Below are 26,899 nucleotides of genomic sequence, written 5' to 3'. Positions count from 1 at the left end.
GCTAGTTTACTAAAACAATTTTAAGGTTTATCTGAATATAAAGTTCCATTTTGGCTCATGCTACTTCCACTCTAGAACATTTCAGAAGGCATATACTGTATACAAACAGATGTCTGACATGTTGGTCCATCTCTAAAGACCATAGCAAATGTTTTACATCATTGTCTTAGTCATCGAACAAGACCAGAGCTTTCCTGTAATTTGCAACCTATCGGTATATTCATTAGTTAATGCTAATGCATGCATTGCTTCTGCATAAATGGTTTATGTATATTTTCAATGATGGTCATGTAAATAATTCAGAGATTATCCTCAAATACAAATTGGCAGTGTTGTGCGATTTTTTTAATCGCAAAGGTTTATGAAGATGCAGCAGCTGCTTGCAGATTATTAAAGATAGTACAGACACCTGTCACACCTTTACAACATTAATACAGTGTGTGAAGGCTCATGTATACATGCTGTATGCTGTATATATAGAGAGAATGCATTGTTTGTACATCAGGCTTGGTCATTATGTGCTTTATTGTCATGTCAGTAAAGCACTTTTCTACTTCTAATGGTCTGGACAATCTCTTTCATTGTTAATAACAATAAACAATAGGCACAGTCGTTTATTAATGACACCAGTGGCCCACGGAGCAAACAGATGCACACAGCACAAGTTAATGGACAGTACAAATTGATTTCACTTTCAGTGCCCAGCTCTGTGGTGCCATGTACGCACGCGCGTGTGTATGCATAATTTATGTTTCTAACTGAGGGTTTCCCGCGTGCACGTGCATGCATGTGCTGGTGGAGTAGCATGCGCACAGCTTTTCAGTTTTCTATCCTTCCAGTGAACCGAGAGAGAGAAAGAGAAAGAGAGAGAGAGAGACTGTCTTGTCGCTTCCGGCTTCAAACGCACACACAAACTGCGCTTTACTACGAACAGAGAGTCGTCGAGCAACAGGCATGACACCAGAAACCTCCCCAGAAACTATTTATCCCGAGGGCAACTGTGAGAGGATTTAGCTCTGAAGTTTTCCCGAAAAGACCCGGGAGAGAGAGCGAACGCCCTGCTCGCGAGGGAGAGAGAGACATTTTGAAATCTTCTTCTGGATATTTTGGTGAAAATGTGAAGAAGCAGAAAAGGAGCGTCAAACAAGTTCGTTCACGGTGGAAATCAAAGACGCACAATAAGAGTAGAGCATAAGTTGATTTGGTGCAGAAGGACCCGCGTATTTTGTCTGTTTTCTGGGGGGTTTCGAGTGCCAGACACAAGAGAGAGGAATTATCCTCCGGTTGTTACTGCTGGTATCTGTTTGTAATATTACTCAGACCAATAAAAGTGTCCTGGAGAAGCTCTACAGAGGACGGGCCGGCGCTGAGGTAAGATAACACAGAGCCTACTGTCATATCAGGACCTCCAGCTGGAGAGTTTATTACTCTGTATCACCACCACCTCCCAGTGTAGATGGAGAGCTGTCAGGATTATAGACCTAGTCGTCCTTGTATGGGGATACCAAACTACATGAGCATTTTTTAAGCACTTTGATTCTTGTTTTAATTTAACAGTTGTATCTTTGTTCCATAAACAACAGAATTTAGTCTTCTTGAGTTTTTTTTTTTTTGCATCTCACCATAATATATGCTTTATGAATCCAGATACAGTACTTTATAGACATGCATAGTTCTATGTAATGTTTATTCATTTTTCGCCACAATATTATAGCATTGCATGGCCTCTGCAGCCAGAATTGTATCACCGTAACAAGGCAGACTCATTCCAAACACACATTCTAATCTGTTTGGGTTTGGCTTTCAGCAGCTTGATATAACAAAAATTATATATGCTGAAGAACTGAAACTCAAATATTGACAATCCACTTGGCTCTGTTTTTTTTATATATATTGTACACTTCTGTGTTTGTAGAGTAGTGTTTATTCATATTCAGACAGCTGGAGGAGGTAAACAGTTTGACAAAGTATCTTAATGAGTTGTTTTATGAACTTGCATCCAGAGCCAAAATGGGACCAGCCATAGAAACCCACCACTTGCTAATTAGATTGCACTAGATTATTTCTAGGGCTGCAGCTAACAGTTATTTTCATTATGGAATAAATAGCCTATACTGGATTCTTTGTTTGGTCTATAAAATAGTAAAGAGAGAGAGAGAGAGAGAGGGGTTCATCATATCTTTTCAAACATCATCAAGTCAGCTTGTTTTGTTTGACCAATAGTCCAAAACCCAGAGACATTTGCTGATGAAAAGAAAAGAACCAAGCTTTACGTGTGGGTCTTGTTCTGACAGGAATTTCATGTTTAGCAGATCCACTTATTTCGATAACTTTCAAATAAACTTTACATTGATGCAAAAATTATTCAAATACAATAGTACCATAAAATAGTCCTGCTCATTGATGTGTAATAATAGCCACAATGACCTAAAATACCCAGAGATATGAAAGGGAATTAAATAATATATAAATAGTATGACAAAATCTCTATATTGCAATAAATTGCCATGTTGCCTTGCTTGCTAACTACCTACCTATGTAAATGTCAGGACAATGATCATCAACAATCAGCTTCTTCTAAATCCTCTCCTCAAGTGAGTGTTTTTGAGTATACTCAGTGTTGATTTATTGCCCACTTGTGTAGGCAAGTGGACAGTTTGAGTACTCACACAGTCCCACTCAAGCTGACATTAGGCTGCGCTGATACACAGACATAATCTCGAAGCAGTTTACATGTGCAGTTATCCCAGCATCACGACACCCAGGATTTGTTCACTTTTTCTCCTTCTTTTGTTTTGGCTGCAGCTGCCAGTTTTGACTTGCTAAAGGCAGTATTTGTGAATTCTGCTTTAAAAAGTGGATCATATACCAGCACAATGCAAAGACATGGCCAGGGTGATGGTTTCTTTCAGTACAAATACAGTTGTGAGGTATTTGTACTTCAGTATTTTCATTTTCAGCTATGTAATACTTCAATCTCACATTTATTTGATCATTTTATTATTAGATACTTTTTGGAATCAAATTAATAAAACAAAATACAGTATTATTAATATAATATTTTATTAATTCACAACCTACCCAGCGGTACTTCAAATTATAAGCATAAGTTAAAATGACCTTTACCAGCTGCAACATGGACACAATAAAGCATCAATAATTATAATCCAATAATATAATATATTAATTTAATAATGCATAATGAATACTTTTACTTTTGGTGCTTTAAATGTGTTTTAATGCTGATACTTTGTACTTAAGTAACATATTGCATGCACGACTTTTACTTGTAACAGTTTTACACGCTTAAGTAACATATTGCATGTACGACTTTTACTTGTAACAGTTTTACACTGTGGTATTGCTACTTTTACTCAAGTAAACAATCTGAGTACATCTTCCACTACTGCTAATATGATACTATGGAAATGGCTGGAATGTCAGCACAGTGTCCATGAATAGTTAAGCTTATTTTCTGCTGACAGTTATTTTTTGACAATAATATTTTTAAGGGAGGTGGAGACATGTGGGTACTAGAGTAAGATATAAAAACAAAGAATGGCAAAACAAAATATATGCTGTTACAACATTTCTCATGCCCTTTTGTTTTGCTGAATGTTTTGTCTTCCAGTGAATATACTGTGCCTTTTTTAAGATGGTGCGGTGTGATGGATGCTCTCTGTTGTATGTGTTCCTACTGTCTTATGAAGTGCCATTAGATGCTAGATAGACTGTGGCTAAAAGTTACGTTAGTCCAAAATTTCAACAGTTGTTGTACCTGTGAGGACATCGGGGTGAGCACAGAATCCAGAGCTGTCCTTTAGTGCAACAACTCAGCTGTTTCACAGAAAGTAAATCCAGCATCTTGTGCATGAAAGATGACTAGAGAACTGAACCAAAATAGCCTGTAAACACCTCTCTTTCCTTCTTCACTCAGCTCTATCGGCCCTGCTCCTGTGCTCTCCCCTCTCTTCCCCTCCCTTTCAAACTTCCCTCATCCTCTATGGGCCTTCAGGTAGTTTTCATTTATGGATGTTAGCATCTAATAAGCAGCAAGACGTGATTATACAGTGTTAAAGAAAAGCGGCACTGGTGGTTAACAAGCTATTTGAGAAGCAAGCCATTCAGATTGCTTCCTGCCTCTCTCTGACTGTGTGACTCCGCAACAAGGAAATCCCATGTTTACCTTGTAGTTCATGACCTGATGTCTTAAGTTTTCTGGAATGAAAATGTCTTTCAAGGCGATTAGCTTGAGAACGATATCAGAAGCTCTTGTTTTCAAAAATAAAAGTGGGAGGTTAGGTTTAGTTGTGCCCTACAGGACAGAACTAATTACATGGTGTGAAAAACTACACAGCGTGTCTCTGCCTCTGTGTGGCTGTGTGACTCTTCAGTACACCCATCTAGTCTCACTGTCACTGCTGCTGAGGTTGAAAAGGAAAATTACAGTTCCTCTTTAAGATGATCACTTAGCATTTTAATTACATAATAAAAAATATTTGCCCATAAGCCAGATTTATTGTTAATCATTCCACACACCAGTAATGTCAGTCCCACTCATGCTTGCCTCGTACGTTATATAAAGCAGGCTCTAAGTCACCCAACTCTTGAATAATCACACATGGTTTATGTGGAGTTTTGCCTCTGAGTTGAAACACAATCTGCAAACCTGTCATTGTGAAATGAGATGTTGTGCAGTTGACCCCTGCACATCAAACACCAGCTCTCAACTCATGTTGCACAGCGAATCCTCTTGCATAGCTTATTTCAGAGCAGGGGGTGATAATACAACCTGGTGCTTTTGTTCATGAACATACAGTGTTTTTAACCTAACCTCATAAAGCACTAAAATGAGGATGAACAGCTGTATTTAGCTGTATTGTTAGTGGAGCCTGAGTGTATCCATATGCACATTCTAGAGTAGTTAAATGTAGAAGTAATGATACGTAAAAAAGAGTCTGGTGTAGAGATACCAGTAATTTAGTTGGACAGGAAGAAAGACGTTTACCACCAAGCAGGCTGAACACTGGGCTCTAAAATAGATGTTGGTTTCAAATGAGTATTGTAAAAATCTCTGCTTTTATGGAGCACTGACAGAAGAGAAGGCAAACTTTTTTTTTGTGAGGAAATATTATCTCACTAGATTAAATTTTCTTCAAATAGTCGTCCCTCTGTCCCCTCTCTGTCTGCCTCTTTAATTTTATTTCCAGTATGAACAATGGTGCCTTTTATTTTGGGTTAATAGCAGGACTACATGAAAAATCGTCTTTGTCCATGACGCAGTCAGGGGTGGCTTTCCACGAACGGAAAGTTGGACTTCCAGTGTCTGTCACAGCAGAAAAAAGCTTGACATTTTCTTCCTGATGAATGTTGTAGCCCACTCTAATTACTTTGCAGCTAATTTTGCTTACCGTTTTGTAGTAACAGTCAGACAGGCAAGATACTGTGTAATGAAAATGTTTCCTGGCTCTTTTCATTTTTCAGTGGTGGGTGCAGATTCTTTAGCTGTGTGGAGCTGTAGCTGCTGCTGACTGAATGCAGAGGAAACACTGAAGACTGTTCTCCAGACCTCCCTGCAGCTTCAAGGGAGATTGTCAGATGTGTACCCAGCACTCAAAGCCCCCAGTGCGGCCTTGGGGATGGCAGCCTCTGCCCTGAACCTGAACGGCCTCAGAGTCATGAACAGGTCAGTTATTTTTACACTCTCTGTCTCATTTTGCCATTGTTTTAAGATAACACTGTTTTCCTGTTTACGGTAGTGGAAATATGTAGTTTGAGCATGTTTTGTCAGATTTGTTTTGTTGGAAGCTGTTAGATCAGGCTGCTGAGAATAGTTTTTTATTTTTAATACATTACAGAGCAGTTAATAAAGCTATCCAACATGTTGATTATTTACATAAAAATGTTGTCTGATCACTTGTACATTAAAAAGTTAAAGTACAACAACCTAATATCTATATATGTAACACGTTGCTATGAGTTGTAGCCTTTGTTCTTCTAAAGATGCAACCCAACCCTCTCTTCTCCACAGCAGTAACCAGTTTCACACCCAGTCAGGCTCCTCTAGCACCACCTCTCGAACTAGAACCAGCCCAGTTGCCCGACCTGTGCTGCCAGTTCCGGATAGGAGCACCTACTGCCAGTTACTGGGTGGAGGTCTCTACAGCCCAACCAGCCCCAAGGTAACTTAGTCACAACATCCACCCTAAGATGTGGTCAGACTAAACTCACGCTTTAATAAGTATGTCATAAACACTTATTTTATGGGAAAAGTGTCCTTTAATGTGGCATAATGTAAGAAATAGCACATACTGTATTTTTATTACTAATGAAAATCTGAAGTCACAAACAATAAAACATTCATTTAATGTTATCTGATATGAGCCAACATCAGATAGTTTTGTTCATTTAAATCTCTTCTACTTGTGCTTTGGTTTCATTTTGTTTACATTTTAGCATTTACTGTGATAATCCTGGTTTCCACTTGTGACTAAAGGAGCCACTGTTCAGTAAAAGTTAGATATTCTTGCTTTAAAGAAAAAACTGAAATGACTGTAAACATTAATTGAAGGAAATATAAATGACTGTTTTTGTTTGCACTGGTAGGTTTTGCAATATGGTGCCAAATAAATGAAGGTCTTTGTCTCTGCATTTGTATGAATGAATTATTTTTGAAATGCCTCTAATCCTGTCTTATGTCACTGCCTCTAGACAAGCCCCCGAGCACTGGGTCAAACGTTTGTCTTCCCCCCCCCATCCTCGCTCTCCCCTAGCTCCACCCGTCGTGCTCATTCCCCCTCCCCACGGAGCCCAGAACTTCTAGGAGTCAATGTGGGCCGGCGGGTCCGACGCCTGAGCTCGCCGGGTGGAGAAGGGAAAGGGGAAGGAGACGGGCAGGAGGAGAGCAGAGGAGAGACGGGAGGAGGAGAGAGGCGAGAGGAGAGGAGACGCCAGGCGCAGCTGCTGCAGATCCACAGAGAGCTGCAGAACGTTGAGGTGATTTTAGATGTGCCGCACTTCTTTGTCTACTTAACTTTATTTCTCTGTTCCCCTGTCTTTTGGGATCTGTCTCACTTTATACATGTACTGTGAATGATTATTACTTTATTTTAATTTGTTGGCCAAGTCAGAACAACGCCAGCTGCAGTACTCTCAGCCGACTGCAGGTTATGATCCTAAAGTTACTCAAGCTTTGAAGGCTGAGCAGAACAAAATGACAATGAGGGTGAACAACAGTTTGGTTTGATGCTCATATTTAGCTAGGAATGTTTTTATCTGATATGAACACTGGTTAAATTGTTGAAAAGAATTCAGGCAGCTTTTATTAATTAGACATCTACAGTAAATATCATCCTGCACCAAATTTATGTGACTTTTATGTGCTAGGCTAGACCAAATTGTCTTTTAGACTTGGTTTTGATACAGATTATTCTGGATTTAAAGTTACAATTAACAATACACAGTTTAGTTTAGTTGTGTAATATTATAATATCTCCATAGATTTAGTCATGATCTTAAAGAAGCACAGTTTTAGTTTCATATTTTCTTCTTTGTATTTACAGTAGCTGCAGACCAACTTACATTAGTACTCACTGTGTAACTGCTGCCAGTCACATGTTGAAATTGTAGCTTGCCAACAGTTCATTTTTCAAAACAGTTTGTTTTTTTCCAAGCAAGGCAAAACACTGGAGTCTGGGCTTGTTCTTTTTTTATTTTCTTAATATGGGTAGCATATTGTCCAGGATGTACCCCGCCTCTCGCCCACTGTCAGCTGGGATTGGCTCCAGCCAGTGTTATTTTGTCATATTTATGTCAGCATACCTGTTAATCAATATGGAAGGGCAGCCTGCCCTATAAAATAAAGCAAATATGAAAAAAGCATGAAAGTAAATGTCTCACAGTTAGACCAAGGAAGCTAAAGCTGTGGAAGTTTTAATTCTCTCTGTCTTTTAGGTCAGGGGAAAAGTCGGCATTTTTGAGGCCCACATTTCTGGAATTCGTGCCCAGGTGCTTAACAGCGAGCTCCAGCGCAGCCCTCGATCTCCGAGACGATCGACTAGCCAAACACCTTCCCAACCCAGCCAAGGAAATAAAGCCCTTGAATGCCTAATGACTCACCCACAAGAGAACCAGATTCCCTCGTTTGTCCAAAATGGTAGAGAAATGGGGGAAGAAACATCAGAAAGAGAAAGGAGAGAAGGAGAAAAGAACGATGGCAAGGACAGCATTGCTGCCAAAATGGTCATGGAGAAGACACTGATTGGTCACCATGGCCATCATTCAGAAACAACAATGCAAACTCCCTGTATAGATGGACCGTTTATTGTTCGGAGTTCCCTTGAGACATTTTCAGATGCAACAACAGGCAGAGAGAAAAAAGAGGGAGAAAGACCAGGAGAAAAGGAAAGAGGGGAGGTAGAAAGCAAACAAATGTTGGGAGACGAACAAAAACAGACTGTGAAAGAAGCAAGAGCTGAGAAAGAGGGCCAGGTGTGTCCTGAGATGCTGCTCAAGTCAGAGGCAAACAGGATGGAGGATAACCCAGAAACCTGTGCTTTATCTCAGGCACAAAGCAGTGAGCACTCGCTTTGCTTGCTGGGCATCACCAATTACACCTCCAACCACTCTCCCTCCATCCCTGCAGTCATAATAACTGACCATGGTTTAGAAAGCCCTGGCACAGACCAGGGACTATGCTTCACCCCTAGCCCCTCTTCAAGCCCTATCCCTGGACTGAACTCATCCAGTTGCTCCCTCAGGAAGCTGTCATCCTCTTCTGCCTCCTCAGCCGGTTTCTCCTCATCTTGGGAGGAATCAGAGGAGGATATTTCCAGTGATACAGAGAAAGGGGAGCATCTTCTCAACCCTGTGCTCCTCAGTACTCAACAGAGAGCAGTAAGTACAGCCAAGAAAAGGCATGTCTGCTTATGAGTGTACTTGTTTGTACAACATGCTTGAGATTCAGCGAAACATCTCAACACTGACATGAAATTTTAAATCAGACATTTATACCATGTGCCCCTAGGATGATTTATAACTTATAATCACTTTGTTATTTCCCATGACCTTTCATCTAACATCAGTCATTTGTCCAATACTTTCCTTTATGACACACTTTCATATTATTAGCCTCGACTGTAAATTGTGTATGGTGCTAATTAGCAAATGTAAACATGCAACCGCGCTAAAGTGAACGTGGAAAATGCGTCTGACAAAGGTTGTGTACTGTTCCACTGCAGAACTGATGATTTTTGCAAGTAATCTTGCCAAACCTGGGAAAGTGTTTGCCTTGACATTAGTTTGTGCTACCAGCCATGCCTGAATGTGTGTGTCTGTCAGCATGTATATGTGTTGTGTGTTTGAATGTGCCTCTGCATGTGACTGGTTGCTCCTGTGTCTATTGGCTTGAGATGTCTCTCTGAGTAAACCTTGACATTCACAGTAACAAAGCTAGCTCTGTGCCCCGACCTGTGTGTGTGTGTAGGTGTGTTTTGCAGTGTGTGGGTAATGTGAGGGTGTACGTGAAAGTCGCAGAAAAGGAAAAGCAGAGAGAATTTGCCAGTCACACACACTTACTGTATGCTTTGCATTTGGATGCAGTTCAAAGAGGAGGCTGAGTCCTGTTTGGGTATGTTTGTATGTAAGTGGGTGGGTTGATGTGTTTTATTTGTAGCCAACAGCAGTTCACAAGGCCATCTCACTTCTGCTTTGAAACATGATTTCATGCAGGGTTGTACTGTATAACTTATTTCACAAGTGTTTCTTAACCTTTGTGCCAGTCCTTATAGTGTCCCCTTTTTGGAAGCTTCATGGAATCACAATCTTTTCTTCCCGGGTTTCTTGCTCAAAGAATAAAGTAAAGAATTTGAATATGCCATTTCAGTCAATACAGCATCTCCATATTTTCAGGTATATTTTTGAGACAAGGCATTTTTGATGCAAGTTTACAAACTTGCTTTCACTTTAAAGCAGCTTAGAAAACATAAACATTCTTGTTATGATCATACTGCAGAGCAGGGCTCATGGGTAGCTGCTTTGTCTGATTGTTTTTCACATTGTGCAAAGTGATGGATGCGGTTTTCCTGCATATTGAATCATATAACCCATCCATAAACCACAGTTCCAACTCTCCCAGGAGACATAGATCCCAAACTATTTGTTTAAATGAATTTGGCTGATTTAATTTGAATAGTGTTTGTGTTGCTCTTTGCATATTTCCAGGGATTGTTTTTTGGTTGTCTGTGTGTGTGAGCTTTACCTAGTAAAAGAAAGAGACAGAACGTCCTTTCAGCTGAATGAAGGGCAGAGTCAATACTTACTAGTAAAAGTCTGGGTTTCCCTGTTCATAACGCAAAGATGTCAAATGTGAGGGTTACTTACATTCTTGTCTGTAGCTTGTCACAGCTCCTGATCCGTAGTTTAAAGAAACCTGGTGTACATGTACAAGAGGCAAACATGCAGAAACACATAAAGCAGGCTTGCTCATGTGGGAGGTATGTAGGAGAGAAGAGAGGGGTGATACTGTGAGAGGAGGAGAGAGAAGAACAGAGTGAGCTCAACTGGCAGAGAGAAGACAAAAGAAAGCACAAAACAAAAAGTTGACATACAGTAGCTCTTCCTCTTGTGGTTATTTATTGTAGGAATGACTTAACTTTCTTTGGCATCTCCTCTGGAACATTTAAACATGTATTAGGTAATACACAGATGTACTTACACACACCAATATTACAGAGAAAGACAAATAAGGAAGAAAAGACCATTGTCTGCATGCTTAGTGGAAAAACAAAAGTCACAGACCAGTGCTCTCGGCAGATCACATTTGTCATGGTTATAGGTTTACATTTTGTATTTAAGAGCTCATTGTGGATGCATGTGTTATCCCGTGAACTGAATTCACCATTCATTATGTTGTGTTTATACCACAATAGTTTTAATTAATTCTCCTTTGTGTCCCTCACCAAAGTAAGCATGATATTTTTACTTTTCATATAAGTCAAACATGTCTGCTTTGTTATGCCCATTGGCTTTTGGATTATGTCAACTCATTTTTTAGGGTCTGCACACTTAAGTGGTAGAGGCTGGAACCTGAACAGAGCCATATATAGACATGATTTGGCAGATTGTTTGACTGTTGGGCATCTCTCCAAGGTTACAAGGCACAAATGTGCTGCCAGCATTTTTGTATGTTGGCGGTGAAAGGGCACCTGCGATAGATAGACATCTCTGGGTTTCTTTTTTTTTTTCTATAAAATTTCAGTTGAGGTCTGTGGAAGTCTGTGTCTAATTCACTTTAAGCATCGACACCCAATAGCCATAGATGAAAATTCACAGAGATCTGTGGAAATGTCGGACATAAGCAAATAAATCCAGTCTCATTTCATTAGCCTAATAGTTAGTCAACTTTGTTAATTATTTAACTTGTTATTACTGTATTTTCTGTTAACTTATTTGTCAAGTATAAATGCCAAACATGTCCTGGTTCCAGCTTCTAAAATATGAAGACATGCTACTATTCTCTTGTTAATGTCAGAATACATGGAATATATTTAGTATTTTGGACTTTTGTAGTGGCAGAACAATATAACTTAAAGATGACGCTGTGGACTCAGAAATTGTTATTGGTTATTTTTCACTTTACTGGCAAGTTTTAGTATAAATAGACAGCATTTTATTATTTTTTATAAGATCTAACTGTCAACATTTGTGGTGGAGCTGTGTTTAAACCCAGACAACACATAGAAAACGCCAGCATCATGTTTCAGCATTTAGAAAAACCGATGAGAGAAATTATAGCAAGTGGAGCAGAAGCTACGGTAGAACGGAAGTGGGGCAGGACTGATGAAGGGCTTTCTTTGAATGATGCAGAAGGTGTGTTGTTAATCATGGTTTCTTTACTGTAAGTAAACGCCGGGCTGCTGAACATTAGATTCACCTCAGGTTCTTGACAACATTTACTCATTAAATAAACATACATTAAATAAACAGATTCTTTGGAAAATAAGACTACACCCTTACTTCTGAACTACAAAAAACACACACACATATGCCAACTTTGACACACCTTCTGTACACACCATAGTACAGCTTTTGCTAAATTCACAGAACTCAAAAATACCGCACACACACAGAAAGTGTTTTTCTGGTATTCTCTCACAACCTCAACTTATGGCACCAAGACTCACATGATTTTTCATGATCCTTTGAAATGTGGTCAGACAAATGGCCCAAACATTAATCTTCCCCAGTCCGGGTTTATCCTCCGCTAATCCAACCCGGACTCTGACCTCAATACCAAAAAAAAAAAAGAGTGTTTGTGATGGACTGCACTGGACAAAAAGTCATTTTTATGTCCTGTAGCTCAAGTGGGTTGGCACAAAATATTAGAACACACACACACCAATACTGAGACGTACACACACTGTCTGTACTGCAATGGAAAATCTTTGCTACCACGGCGGCCAGTTGCCTAGCAACCCTGTGACGTCAAACCGAGTTTCCCTCTCACAGCTGTGTGTGTGTGTGTGTGAGACAGAAAGTCTGTAAGTTTATGGGTGTGAGTCTAAATCTTTTGTGTGTCTTGCAGGGTGCCTCCTTGCTTTACTGTGAAAGGGGAAACACCGGTCAATTCTTAATTTGGTGTTTCTGGTGAGGTTGTTTGTGAAAGCGCACACAGTATGCGTGTTTGTAGTGCCAGGGGTGAGCCAGGTTGGCCTGCAGTCAATGATGCTATGTTTGAAGAGTATCTTTAGCAGTCCAGTGCAGAAGTGGAGTGTGGTTTCATTTGGTTTCGGTGCTGTCAGAAACATGCCAGGGAAGCCCTGCTGGTTGTGATGCATGAACGCAAAGATAAATGTAGTAAAGGCCTCCTAGCCTGGAGATCCAGCAGCTTATCAGAATTTATTAGAATTTCTGTCCGATTTGTTAGATTCATATTAATGTGAACATGCTTTTCTGCTATTAGGTGAGAAGGCTAAGAATCCCCCAACACCTCTCTGGTTTGTTTAGCTTAATTCAGGGTGTTTCAGAGTCACGACTAGATCTGAAGGCCAATATCCTCTTTAATGTTCTGTAGTGACCTCAATTTGGAAACAACTACACTGTTTAGTTACAACATAACTTAACACCCACATCACAAACATCTGACTCTTCTTTTTCTCATCTTTGTAGCGCAGTTTGCAAAGCGGTCAAAGTAACCTTTGCAGAGTTTTCCACTGGTCAGCCTTGGTTGCTAAGAGATTTTGTCATGCGCTTACTGAGCATGCTATTTAGCTTGCATCACACTCCCTGCAGTTTAATTTTGTTTCTATTGTGGTGTGGGTGTGTGTCCCTCGTTCTAAACTTTGCAGACTCAGGCAGTTGCAGTATTTGTATCTGCAAGGGGACCTTGTGGTGAGCAATATCAGGCTTGTTGTTTCCTCAGTGCTTCTCTATTGAAAACATCAGCATGCATCAGTGTTTCCCCTGCCTTTTCACTTTACACATTTGTAACCCAGGGTTACCCTTTGCCCAGGTTTCTTTTTTTCTTTTACCATTCTCACCACTCTCAGTCTCTCTTTACTCCTTCCTCCTTGCATGCAAATGAGTGTGTGCATTGTTTGGGACAACACCTTTTTCAGTACTTCATGTGGTAACTGCAAAATATGATCAGTAATGTTCCATAAATAAATGCATGTTGTATGAAATCATATCTGCATATATGTGTGTGTGTGTGTGTGGGTGTTGAAAAACATGATGCACACTTCTTGAGACAGCAGTCAAGGGGCCAATGAAAACTCTTCTTCTTGCTGCTTGTTTCTTCCTCTATCCTCTTTTTGTTGTTTACAGAGGGCAAGGCCTTTTTTCTTTCTTTTGTTTGTAGTCAGCGGCGGATGTGGAAAATACTGTCGCTGAGGCAAGCGGCACCCCCCCCACTTCCTGTCTGCAAGAAGTTCCTTCACTTACCATTTCCTCTCTCTCTCTCTGTCAGTGGAAACTTCACTGTTTTCCTGCTCTCCTCTTGTCATCCAGCTGGTCTGGGGATGGAGATAGGAGAGACGCAGTGTGACCACTGTAGAACAATGAGCCAGAACACAGATGACAGAAAGACAGAAAGGCTGCCTTTGATGGAAATTTTAGGCAGAGACCGAGTCAGTTCAAACACCTCCTTGAATTGTATCTCAATTTCAGGTTCCTGTTCAGCTTTGCTAATTTAAAAATCATTCAACAATCATTTAATTTAATACAAAAATAAATATCTTTAAATCAGTTAGAGGCATGCATATATGCATTTAACACCTGATCCCCATGAAGAGAATTATTCTGAACCTCATGTTTTGATGAATTATTTTCTGGTGAAGATGTGTGTCTTCAAGTGGGTGTGTGATGTTTGCGAGCTTACACACAGTGAAACATAATGCAGGCACTGATATGGAAAAATACTAAAACAGGGACACTTATGACGCTAAATTAAGGTTACATGTATGTAGGAATGGGTCGTATAAAGTAAGTAGAACAGGCGATTTTGAAAATTAGTTTTCATAGCTTGCAGGCATGAAGAGCAGGAGATTAATTCTGTAAAGGTAGGAATATTTCCCAGTAGATTTTATATTGACTATTTAACTGATGTACGTAGAGGAGGGCAATCTAGATGAATCGATCAACAGATAATTAATCAGCAGTAATTAAAATAATCAGTTTAAATCATTAAAGTTATTTAGAAAGCAAATATTTGCTGCTTCTGGCTTCACATATGTGAGAATGTTTTTTATTGATTTAAATCAGTGTAACTGTAATATGTTTAGATTTTTGACTGCACAGCATAAACCTAAATTCTATGGACTAAAAGATTCACTGAGCTGCATCTCTAGTTGAGATAAATGTATAATAGCAGTATTGCCCTTAAAGAATTACAACAGTTTGATTTAAGTGTGTTGTTAAGCTTGATTATCGTGGGTACTTGTTGTTTAGCAGTGTCACTTGCAAGTCGGGTGTAGCTTTAAAGGCAAGGAGAAAATTATTCACTGTTGATTTTTACTCACACTTTCCTGATTTGAATCTGCACTGATAAATCCACAAACTGTTTTTTTTTTCCTCAGACAATGTCTGTAACCTCACTGTTGAAACTGCATGTGTAGAAATTTTATTTAAATATTCTCAAAATGGTTTTACAGATGCAATTAATTTCTACACTAATTGCCCAAATTTCTTTACCACATTTACAAACTCGCTAATTCCTAAACATTTTTTTTAATCTACATGTCATCCATTTACACACATTCACGCTCAATGGTTTTTTTTTTACAGACTCACACACAGTGATAGATACATCTGACAGCCTTGAAAGCTGAAAATCTCTTAGACCTTTTTGTTTATGAAAGATTGCACATAGAGAATGTCCAAATGCATTCATAGGCATTACTTGTTAAAAATCCAGCTATAGCGTATGATGTAGTGCTGCACCCAGTGGACCTGAAGTACAGGCAGCATGCTTTTTAGTAGCTTCATCACCTCGTCACAGAGCAACACCTGTGGTTAGTATGGTTCTTTTTGTTTGTTTTAGCTTTTCTCAGAACTTCTGTTTTTCTGTCTGAGAGAGAAAGTCTCCTAGTCACGACAAATGCATTCAGGTTTCCACATTCATACAAGCATAATCAAATGTGCAAGAATGTTCAGGTTGTGTCTGCTTTTCCAAAGCCCCTACATTTTCCCAGTACTTAGTGCGCATTCGCACCTACACACCCACTCACACACACACACACACACGCTTAGCTCTGTCGGCATCTTTCAAATGTTGTGACCTGTGCAGAGATTTGCATGCACAGATTGTGCTTGTGCTCCGTTTTGCCAATCAAATGATTCGCAATTGTTTATCCCTGCACGCACTCAGACGCACACCTGTACACACGTGTAAATTTTGCAGGGCACAGAAAGAAAGGTATATGAGCCTGAGGAGCTGGGTCTGAAAGCAGAGAGGGTCAGAGTTTAGGTGTGTTGCAGGAGAGCCACAGATGATTGTCAGCTTGTAAACTCCCCACCTGACTGAAAACCCAGCGGTCATGATGTGGTCTGCATGGCTGTATTCACTGTGGAGTGTTGTTGTGTCAGTCGGAGCCATTTTTATTATTACCACCATCCACCTCTGCACCAGCCATCCTAAGGTACTGTTACACTGCCAGCGTTACGTTTATTTTAGTCAAGGCTTACATGTACTAACTCAGATTTAGTCCTGGCTAAGTAATGTTTGACATCGGTACTTTTGGAGTTACTTACTGGGGTATAATAACACTAGTAATATCACTGTGATAATTGAATCCTCTGGTTTTTTTTAAGTCACACACAAACCAACCCTGTCTTCTCTTGTCCTCTATTCTTTTCCACTCCCCCCCCCTCTGATTGCATTTTAAAGTCTATTATTAATCACATTAGAGGTAGTTCATACTTTCTTTTACTTCTGTCAAACACACACACCAGCTGTAAGTGGGCAACACGGTAGATGGGCGACAGTTCGCTCTGACAGAGAAAGCACAGACCCTGGCTACTTACCAAGCTGTAGCCTGATACTCTTGCTCTAAATCTAACTGGCTAAAGATGGTGAAAAATATGATAAGAGGATTTCATTTAATTCATTTCTCTTTCTGGTTACAAAGCTTAATCGGAGTTGCTGCAAGCCGTTGCTGTAGCTACAAGACAGAAACACTGGTTGAGATATTGTTTGTTGTTTCATTTCAGCCTTTATTTATTCAGGAAGAGCTGCAAGTGCCTATATTTCTAGTCAGAACTAAACACTGACACATGGAGATGACAAGCTTCTACTCGATATTGCCTTTTGCCTCCATGCCACGGTCATTTTGAAAATCTTTTTTTCTGAAATTGCAAAGAAAACATTCTGTTTTTATATGGGCTGAAGTAACAGGAACATTTCAAAATATTTGTATCCAAGAAATCAATTCAGTAAACTACCAAACACACTGTCAATACCTCGCTGTTCTCTAATACCCATATCCACTTTGCATTTGAGTTAGTGTGTGTTAGTGTTGTATGTTTTGTTTCTTTTTGTTCTCTCGTTCACTGGTGCAGAGGGGTACCACTCATGTGACTCTTCATTGCCTGAAACAGAGAGAAAGAGGAGATGAGAAAATGTGTGTGCCTGAAGGTATGGGTGTCTGTGTGCCTTTGTGTTACTTACATTAGGGGGGCCGAAAGCTGTTAACACACTCACACTGTGGGGATTTGGCCAGAGCCTGGTCTCCGCAAGGAAATCACTGAATTTTAGGGTGGCAACATGGCTTAAGGTTAGGGTCAGCATTAGGGTTAACCGTAACCAAGTAGTGGTTATGGTTAAGGTTATAATAAATCTAAAGGAAATGAATGTGAGTCAATGTAAAGTCCCCACAAGGAATGAAAACACAGCGTGTGCATGTGTGTGCGTGTATGACTAACCATAGATAGTCATGCTATCAACTGATGAATTTTCTTCAGGTCCAGATAATGTGACACAGGTTATATATATCCTTCTATGGTCCTCTCTGAGCTTATCTTTCCTTTCATGCGCTGCTCTCTCTTCTTCTCTTCTATAGTTATTTGCAGACACAACATTATTTCTTCTGGTATTTGCAAAGCAAACGAAATGTTCTGTGGATGAGGTCACATCTTTAACACAAATCTGTTAATAAATAGGACATTTCAGTCTTAAAGAAAACCGACCATGAAAGGTGTGTAAAACTTTTTTTTTGAAGTTTTTGATTTTTTTAAACTTTTAGTGTTGCAACATCCACTGGTCACAACGTCACAATTTTGCACAGCCGAGCATTGTCTAAACCCACAGAACAAGACATCTGGAATTTTTCCATCTGATGTAATGCTGCCAGCAGGAAAAAAAAGCGGTGTTTGGGATTTGAATATTTTAATCATAGCTTAGGAAAATTTAGGGAACGCAAAAGGCTGAGGGTGACATTTTGTAAGGACGACTTTCACCTTGTGGCTTTGCTCATTTGAAAATGTCACACTTTTTGTTCTTCAAACATAGTTTCCTAACTTGTCTTATCCTTATCAAATAACCATAACAGTTATTATTATGCAGGGAACAGGCAGTACTTTGTGAGAGTTTAACATGTTTCCCCAGCTGCAGTTCTTCTACAGTTAAATATTAATATACAGTGACTTGAAGGAACGTCTGTCCATTACAAAGACGAACAGCTGGAGAGAGAGAGAGAAGTGGACTCGAATCACTCTGTGGTCACTGAGGGAAAACCTGTCAAAGTAGAAACAATTTGCTGTATGTGTCTGTTTGTGAACGTTTGTGTGTTTGTTTGTGTGTATGGCAGGAGTCCCGCAGTTCATTGAGTCCTTTCCAGGGACAGGGAGAGCCCTTGGCAAGACACTGTGTGTGTGTGTGTGTGTGTGTGTGTGTGTGTTACCAGGGGAAACCCCAGCTCGATCCATCAGAGCCTAGTTAAATTGTTAAACCAGCCAAAGAGAAAAAAAGAGAACATTTGGTACAAAAAGGCAAACAGAGATTGAAGAGAGTTCCTCCAGGGTCAGGGATGCCCCAGTGTGTGTGTGTGTAGTGTGTAGTGTGTAGTGTGTATGTGCTTTAAAGACTTGTTTTGCTTATGACCATGAACTAAAGCAGTAAAAAAATCTTTTCTGAGGGATTTATTCCTGGCTTCACACGGCCCCCTTAGGGACTGAGCATTTAGTAGACTTACGTATTTGAATTCATGTACACTTGGTACACTTTGTGGTACACTTTGCTTTGTACCAACATTAAATCTCACGCGGTCAAACATGTCTAAAATGTTTACATAACCAGAAGTACAACCATTGCATTGACTCATCGGTTTTGGAAACAGAGTGCTTCAGAGGCCAGTGATCTTTGCTGTTCAACCAGTCAGACAAGCAGGATTATGGTATCACACAGAGTCAGTATGATTGTTAAATGTCTCACTCAGAAGTACACACTGTTGGTAAAAAACAGCTGAAGGATAATCACTCCTGTTGTGTGTTTGTTTATGTTTTTAGCACAAGTCTTGGAAGAAAATTAAGAACATGGTTCACTGGTCTCCATTTGTCATGTCCTTCAAGAAGAAATATCCCTGGATACAACTGGCCGGGCATGCAGGTAGGTGGATGCACAAATACACACATTTGATGGTGAATAATAATAAAACATGAATACCTTTCTGTCAGTCACACAACAGAGGTTTCCCTGGCTTGACAGACGATAAGATTACAGGCTAGAGTTTGTTTTTGTTTCCGAGATGTATTTTGTTTTATTTTCTTTATATGGTTTGTTCAGAAGAAATTTTAAGTCTAGTTCAGTGGTCCTAGTTGGTGCTATTTCAGTGAGCAAATGTCAGCGAAGTGTGTGTTGGGATAGGTATCAATGTAAACTTCAGGCAGTGCTTTCTTTGAATAGATGTCTTAGAGGGGTGAGGCTCATGCAAATAAAAAAAGAACTTGCAGTTCTTCCTCACTTAACCAGTTCAGTTGTATAAAGCTAAGGCACAAAGTATCCTAGTAGTATAATATTAAAACAATTTGTTTGCTTGCATTATCTGAGCACTTTCTCTAGTTGCTTCACAGTATACGTGTCTTTTTCCAGGGAGCTTCAAGGCAGGAGCAAACGGCCGCATATTAAAAGTAAGCTTTGCCGTTGGACTGCGTTAATACATTCTGGTTCTGAGAGATTCCTCATATTGTTTATTCTGAATCAGTGCAGACAAAATCTATATAATGATAGTAACTTGCTGTTGATATCCTTCAGAAACACTGTGAATGTGAGCAGCGATGTTTATCCCTCCTGATGAAGGACGTGCTGCGCCCGTACGTCCCCGGTTACCATGGAGACGTGGAGAAGGACGGCCAGAAATACAACCAGATGGAGGATCTGCTGGCTGAGTTCGATTACCCATGTGTGATGGACTGTAAGATGGGAGTGAGGTGAGAAAACGCAGTTATACTAGTGAAATAACCATTGGTAATATACTGGTAGATACTGCCACAGTCCTACAATGGTATCGAGAAGTTCTTCGATCACAATATTGCAAAATTACAAATATTGTTACGTTCCTATTTACTATAGCATTGCATTTTATTTGGAGGCAAATCCAAGTTAAAACGCCCACATGTCTGTAATAGTCCCTTATTGTGCTTGTACTTCAGGTCAGTTTGTACCCATAATGGATGTCTGGGTAATAATTATACCATTTCCCTTTGTTTTTCTTCCAAATATGTGAAGCTAGCCCATGGGTTTGTTTTAAACCCACGTGACTGCTTCACTGCTTGTTTTGTTGGGCCTTGTCAGATTGCTTTTCTGGGTCTCAGCAGTTGTTTTTGACAGTGCAGTGATGTATTATTATGATTGAAATATCTGATTGCTGAACAATAAGACCCAAATTGCAATAAATTGGAATTATTCTTTGCCATTAGGCTGTAGATTAAACTGTGGGAAGCTGTGTGATGCTGTTTGCTTCTCTCTCTCACCCTTTCTTCTCATGTCTTTCACCCGTCATTTTGCCTGGTCTATCCCCTTCATCACCCACCATCTGTTTTTTCTTGGACTTCAGGACGTACCTTGAGGAAGAGCTGACTAAGGCACGTAAGAAACCCTCTCCAAGACCCGACATGTATCAGAAAATGATTGAGGTTGATCCTGGGGCACCTACATCAGAGGAAAATGACAAGAAAGCGGTGACCAAACCAAGATACATGCAGTGGAGAGAGACCATAAGCTCAACAGCTACCCTGGGATTTAGGATAGAGGGAGTAAAGGTGAGAATAACAAAGAGAAATGTGTGTTTGTATGTGTATGTGTGTGTGTGCTTCCTTCCCTGCTTTTCTCCAGTTTTCACTGGGTGTTTCTTAAATCTCTTATCAGGGCTCATGTTTACTTCACTTGCATCTTTTCCTTGCATCTTAGTCCCACCAGCATAAGATGCAAAGAAGAAAATGCAAGTAAAACATACGAGGAGAAAAGCCTGAAATAACCATGGTATTAATGACATGGTTTCCCCTGATTCTTCATTTGAAGTGTCCAGTCACCAACCGATTTCTGATAAAGGGGCATGTCAGTTCACAAAAAAACTTCCCCAAAGGATGGTCTCGTCTACCCTCGCTCATGGCTTCTACAGCAGCCTTCTTGCTCCTCAGAGACGATATAAAAACTCGGAACGTCCTTGGTCTTCTAAGGACATAGGAACTATTATATACAGTAAGAGACTTGAGGAACACCCACTGTGTCTGTGGTGGCGTGTGTCCTTCAGGAGCATGACCTAACTTCCTGTTTTGACTAGGAACTTCCTCTGAAGTATGTTTGTGCCTGAGTTCCTTTGTTGCACACAAGGCCTGTCCATGGCAGCTCTATAGGCCTTGACATCTGGCACTGACATTGCATACAAACACACACAGATCTCTCTCACTGTTTATTTGAGGGCTGTGGCTATATAAGGACATTCACACCCTCCCTGTGGTCTGTTTCCATGACACTGAAGGTTATCCCCAGTAACAGAACTGTGTGTGTGGGGGGGTTGGATAAAATGTGTCTGTGCTGTATCTGAAAATGTGTCTGTGGGAGTATGCGTACATTATAAGGCATGATCAGGTATGATCTGTGTGCACGTCTGTGATACTCACATTATGGGGACCAAAACTACACACTGTAATTCAACATAATGTCCTCTGAAGTGAGGACATTACATACCAGTGTGTGTGTGTGTGTGCGTGTGTGTGGGGGTTGGCTGTGCTCACACTTGATGAACCATAAAGGGAAAAATACTTGTCTCCAAGTAGTACTTTGCTGCCTGGCAGCCATCAGAACAGGAAAAGCTAATTTATTCCACCCTGAACCAACCAGCTGGTGGGCTGCCACTGCTTGTAGTGCTTCTGATGCTAGTCTCCTGTACCACTGCTCCTGGTGGACATGCACTAACCCCACCACTGCTAGAACAAAAACACTGCGCCTACTATCACTACAAGTTCCACTACCACTTAGTGCTGCTACTACAACCATTAGTGCTTCCACTTTGCCTTTAGCAGAGATGGAGAGTACAGTAAATGTAATATGCTTTGCTAGGGTTGATTATTTCATTTTTATGAGACATGTACATTGAGCTGGTGTTGGTGTATTGGTAAAGGTCAGCTCTGTAGATCGGTGGTGCCTTCAGGCCCATATACAGATTAAATTAATAATCAGTTAATCCATAAATAACTGACAAGTTCATGACATGAAAAGGAATTTTTCTGTACGTGACTATGGATGGTAAAGTCCTTCCCATCTTGAAGACTCAGTCTTTAAAAATGCACTTCCCTTCCTGTTTCCTTTCCTCCCACGCTGCTTTTCTTGCACCTTCTGTTCCCTGCTCCTTTTCCTTCCTCACCTCCTGACCTCTGCCCCAGATTCATCCTTCTCATCTGTACAAGTAGCCTGGAAGGTGTAGTTTGTAAAGTTAGAAATTGAATATAAACACTGTTTTCCATCATAATGCTCCCTACAGTGATGTGTCGTTTGTGCAAATCAGCTAAAGTAAAGTCTGTTCTCATTATGATGGTCTCCTCTCTTCCGCTCCGTAGAAGGAGGACGGGACAGTGAACAGAGATTTTAAGAAGACGAAGACAAGAGAGCAAGTTACTGCAGCCTTTTACGACTTTGTCAAAGGAAATAAGGACATACTGGTGAGTATGGTTGTGGTTAACTACATGCTTTGACCCTGAATGTGACAGAAAAACACATCAGCAATGAGCTGAACTGTTCTGACACTTTGCTCTTTCCATAGATGTGAGGATATTCAGTGACGTACAGTAATGCATAGCCCCTTACCCTAACCTAACTATAATCACGTCATAGCCCTCAGACAACCCTAACCAACTAAATGCCTAAACCTAACCTAACTCTAATCACGTCATAGCCCTCAGACAACCCTTTGAAGTTTTGAGGGTTTGCAAAATGTCCTCACAGTAATGGTACCCAACTAAAATTTGTTCACACAACCATAGGAAGAAAATGTGCAGACATGCGTACACAGATGCACGCATAAACAATGTGACTTTAATTATCCTGAGCCAGAAGGAAAGGGAAGTCCTTGGGAACTCCCTGAGCTCAACACACGCATGCACACACACACTACTAGTAGTATTGGAAACATTAATGACTATATTGTGTGTTTTATTTGGACATCAGGGATTATTTGTTAAATAATCAAAACAGACATTCGAGCTTTTAAATTTTCCCAGCACCCATCTTTTAATTGTAAAAATTGCTATCGAAAGCTATATTGTGTAGCAGACTGGCCTGAGGATAGAAAATCAGAGTAGGGTTTACTTGTTGATCCATTCAGCAGCTCAATTCTGATAAAGCCAACAACACTGCCCTCATCAGAAGTGGGCAGAACTGAGAGAAGACAATAAGACAAAGTGTTTTGTGTTCATTTTGCAGAACGGTTACTTAACCAGGCTGAAGGAAATCAGAGACACTCTGGAGATCTCCCCGTTCTTCAAAATCCACGAGGTAAAGCCACTCGTCCCATGACGGAAACAGTGTCATACAGCTGCTGCTCATGTCGATGCTACTCCAAGACAAAAATATGCACACCTATCATAAAAATTGTCATGTCCTTCATTTAACAAACTTCATTTAAGTCAGAAATAAAACTAATATTCATAAGATTCATAAGAATTTTGTGAAAAATGGGTATGTGTATAATACTATTGAGTACACATGCATGCAGTTTCACATGCACACCCACAAACATACAAACAAACATGGCAGTAGATTTGAATGTAAGACGTTGGTGGCAAAAAACAGGAAGTGATCAAGTTTTTAAATGACACAAACACAATGTCAAGTAAAAAAAAACAAGAAAACAGTTTGAGTAGTTCCTGTTTTCTCTGTGTGACTCTGCAGGTGATTGGCAGCTCCTTGTTGTTTGTTCACGACAGCAAGGGACGGGCCAAAGTCTGGATGATTGACTTTGGGAAAACCACACCTCTTCCTGACGGGGAGGAACTGACCCATCGAGCATCGTGGGTAGAGGGCAACAGAGAAGATGGCTACCTTTTTGGACTTGATAGTTTGGTGGACATCATTTCAACCATGGTGAACTCTTGAGTCTGAGGAGTGTTTTAATCCAAGTGAACATCTAGACTCACAACAGCTGTTTCCATTCATTCTTTTTTTCTCTAGGGAACACGGTGGACTTTCACAAGGACTCCGTCACAGATGCTTGTCCTCCTGTAGGAAACCACATCATCCGAAAGCAGTGTGTGACCAAGGCATTGACAGATGCATTCTCTTTATTCATTTTCAGTGGAGAGTCACAGCATAGTTCTTCCCCATTCATAGCATTCTTGTGTCATCCATACCCCCTCGAGGGCAGGCCGTAAGCAGACATGTTACGACAGGTGTTACTAATGACTGTAGCAACATCTCTGTTCACATAAGTGTCCCAGTAATTCATGAACAATATTAACAACAACATTAATGCACAATATCATTAATGTTGTTGGTTACACCTGTGTTTTTTTCTTATGAACTGACTGCTGTAAAAAAGTGTAACATTTACATGCATTATGTATGTATGTGTTTATAAGCAGAAGATCTAGATTGATTAAACTACATTAAAGGGTTAGGTTCTGAATATTCTATATTTTTGTTTCTGTGAACGAATCCCATGAAAAAAGCAAACCAACAATGTGTCAGTCCACCACTGTTGCCTGGTTTGTCTGTGGCTCTACCCCAAGTTTATTTATTAAAAAAGGCAGAATCATTTCCTAAAATAGCTGGACATTGCAGTTTTTAGCAAACCTTAGTTCACTCTAGTGGATATCTAGAGCAGCGGGACAGTGCATGTGGAATTAAAATGAACTATGCCTGTGTTTCATAATCAAGACCTATAAACACACAGTGCAACAGTGTGGCTCACTGACACGTTTTGGACAGCAACTGATCTCTATGGCACAGAGAAATATGTTGTATTATGGTTTGCTGTTCTTTATAGGCCTTGGACTTTTCTCAGGATTTGTTGATAATAACAAAAATATCAAATATTACCAGAGTGGAAAGCAACAGTGTGTGGAAACTGAAAAATCTGGACTTTGGTGCCACCTATTGGTGATAACAAAAAGGACATTGTTAATGTCTACCACCTTAAATTGAAAGATGCTTTAATGCCATAAACATTATTTACATATACAGAGGATTAGTTACAATTTAAACAGCCAAAATTCTCTTTGCCAGTAATTTGGGACCCATTCATTTTACAGCTACAGCATGTAACTTAACCTACAGCATGAAAATCCAAATCAACCCACTCTGCTCCACCCACTGCTCCTTCTCCCTGCTCCACTGTGCTCCACTACACTCTGCCACACTCTGCCCAGCTCTTCTGATATTCGTCATTATAAAATTACAATAAATGAGAATGCAACAAAATTTACTGATCAAGCAGAAATAACGGAAAATCTCTGGTTAGAGAGGTCAGTCCCGCTTAAAACCTTTTAGAAGTTATTATCTCTACACTGCTGCCAGTGCTGTTCAATGAGTCTGGGTCACAGGAAGCTTCAACAGCACTTCTCTACATTTAAGACAAGTTTTGGAGCAGATTTCTACAACAAAAATATTTGAAGAGAGTTACATGCTGTAGCTCTAAATAACTGTCTAGTTCCCAGCTTCTGTGTATATCTGTTAGACTCACTTAAATGTATCTCTATTGAATCAGGGTTCAAATGTATGTCTTCCTTAGCAGAACTGAACTCCATATTACTTGTATTTTCTCTTTAACCACATTTTCAGCACACTGCCAATCTCTGCACTTAATTACATCTCCACTGAGACTGTAATGTTAAGTGTTTTTACTCATCAAATCACAATTTTAGGTGTATCTTACAGTGGAAAGCTAAACTAGTCTTTTAGGTCTTTGTCATTTCTGCTCAATCAGTCACACTCAAAGACAGAGAGTTTAGATGCTAGAAGTTGGTCACTGAGGCCACCATGTTTGCTCCACAATAACTGGCAATTAGGTGGAGCTGAATCATACATCTCACAGTTTGTTATGGAAGAGGACGTTGTTTCATATGTAACATATTTGCAGCTAACATGGTGTCCATATTACTTCCATGGCCAAACACTTATTACCCTTCTCACACATAAGTTGGGATTGTTCACAGTGTACAGTAAGATTTATGATGTTTGATGTAGTTTTTAATTTTAACATTATGTTAGTCGACTCCTACAAAACACTTACAGCCATGAACAATTTTATTTAAGCTATAGAGTGCCTTGACATTACAAAGCCAAGTCATACAACTGAAAGCATGTTTCTGCTTTTTATTGTTATGATGCATGTCTTAACTGTTGGTTCATGGGTGCATGCTTATCATCCTCTTAAAACTGGTCTTAATCTGTAGTTCATTCTGTTTTTATTTTTTATTTATAACCTTTTTCAGTTAATGGATACAGTGACATTTTGAATTCTGGGCTGTTATGTTGTTGTGTTTTAAAGCATGTGTTACAGTATGGGTGAAGTCAAACTATTGAGGCATGTTGCTGATGTTTTGGGCATCCCATATTCAAACCATTGGATATGGTTATAGAAAAGTTTGGTGATGTTCACATAATGATACCAGTTTATTTTAATGGTTAATTCAGTCACTTAGAAACTGGTTGGGCAGGCAAGGGAGAACAATGCCTCATACAGTAATGTAACAGGTTCCTGATGAACAATAAAAACTTAATGGTATGTAGTTTCCACTCAACCGTTTATTTAAAATTACATGCTCTTTCTTCTATTTTTACAGTGACTGTAGACAGAATGATTGTAATTCTGTGCAGTGCCTTCTTAAAGACATAGTTCAACATTTTGGGAATACACTTGTTAGCTTTCATGCTGAGATAAGTGTGTGATACCACTCTTATGACTGAATGCTA

At 39.9% G+C, this 26,899-nt stretch overlaps 1 protein-coding gene across 2 annotated transcripts; it reads left to right on the top strand.

Annotated features, from left to right (window-relative positions):
* The first annotated feature begins 801 nt into the window (after positions 1-801).
* Positions 802-25,165, top strand: itpkb (inositol-trisphosphate 3-kinase B). Of its 2 annotated transcripts, none has more exons than XM_020603820.1 (13): positions 802-1,371; positions 5,485-5,686; positions 6,035-6,182; positions 6,712-6,996; positions 7,954-8,895; positions 19,000-19,099; positions 19,583-19,620; positions 19,745-19,920; positions 20,547-20,751; positions 22,549-22,650; positions 23,411-23,482; positions 23,879-24,070; positions 24,158-25,165. In XM_020603820.1, exons 2-13 carry the CDS (start codon positions 5,640-5,642, stop codon positions 24,209-24,211), a joined length of 2,361 nt encoding a protein of 786 aa, XP_020459476.1. In that variant the 5' UTR covers positions 802-1,371; positions 5,485-5,639; the 3' UTR covers positions 24,212-25,165. The 2 variants fall into 2 exon arrangements, with proteins under 2 accessions (XP_020459476.1, XP_020459475.1); XM_020603819.1 differs by having other exon boundaries at positions 825-1,371; positions 6,032-6,182.
* The last annotated feature ends 1,734 nt before the right edge of the window (positions 25,166-26,899 follow it).

This window comes from Monopterus albus, unplaced genomic scaffold (genome assembly GCF_001952655.1).
Source record: "Monopterus albus unplaced genomic scaffold, M_albus_1.0 scaffold62.1, whole genome shotgun sequence".
NCBI lineage: Eukaryota > Metazoa > Chordata > Actinopteri > Synbranchiformes > Synbranchidae > Monopterus > Monopterus albus.
The sequence above is the reverse complement of the archived record's forward strand: the minus strand, read 5'-3'. Positions and strand labels throughout refer to the sequence as shown.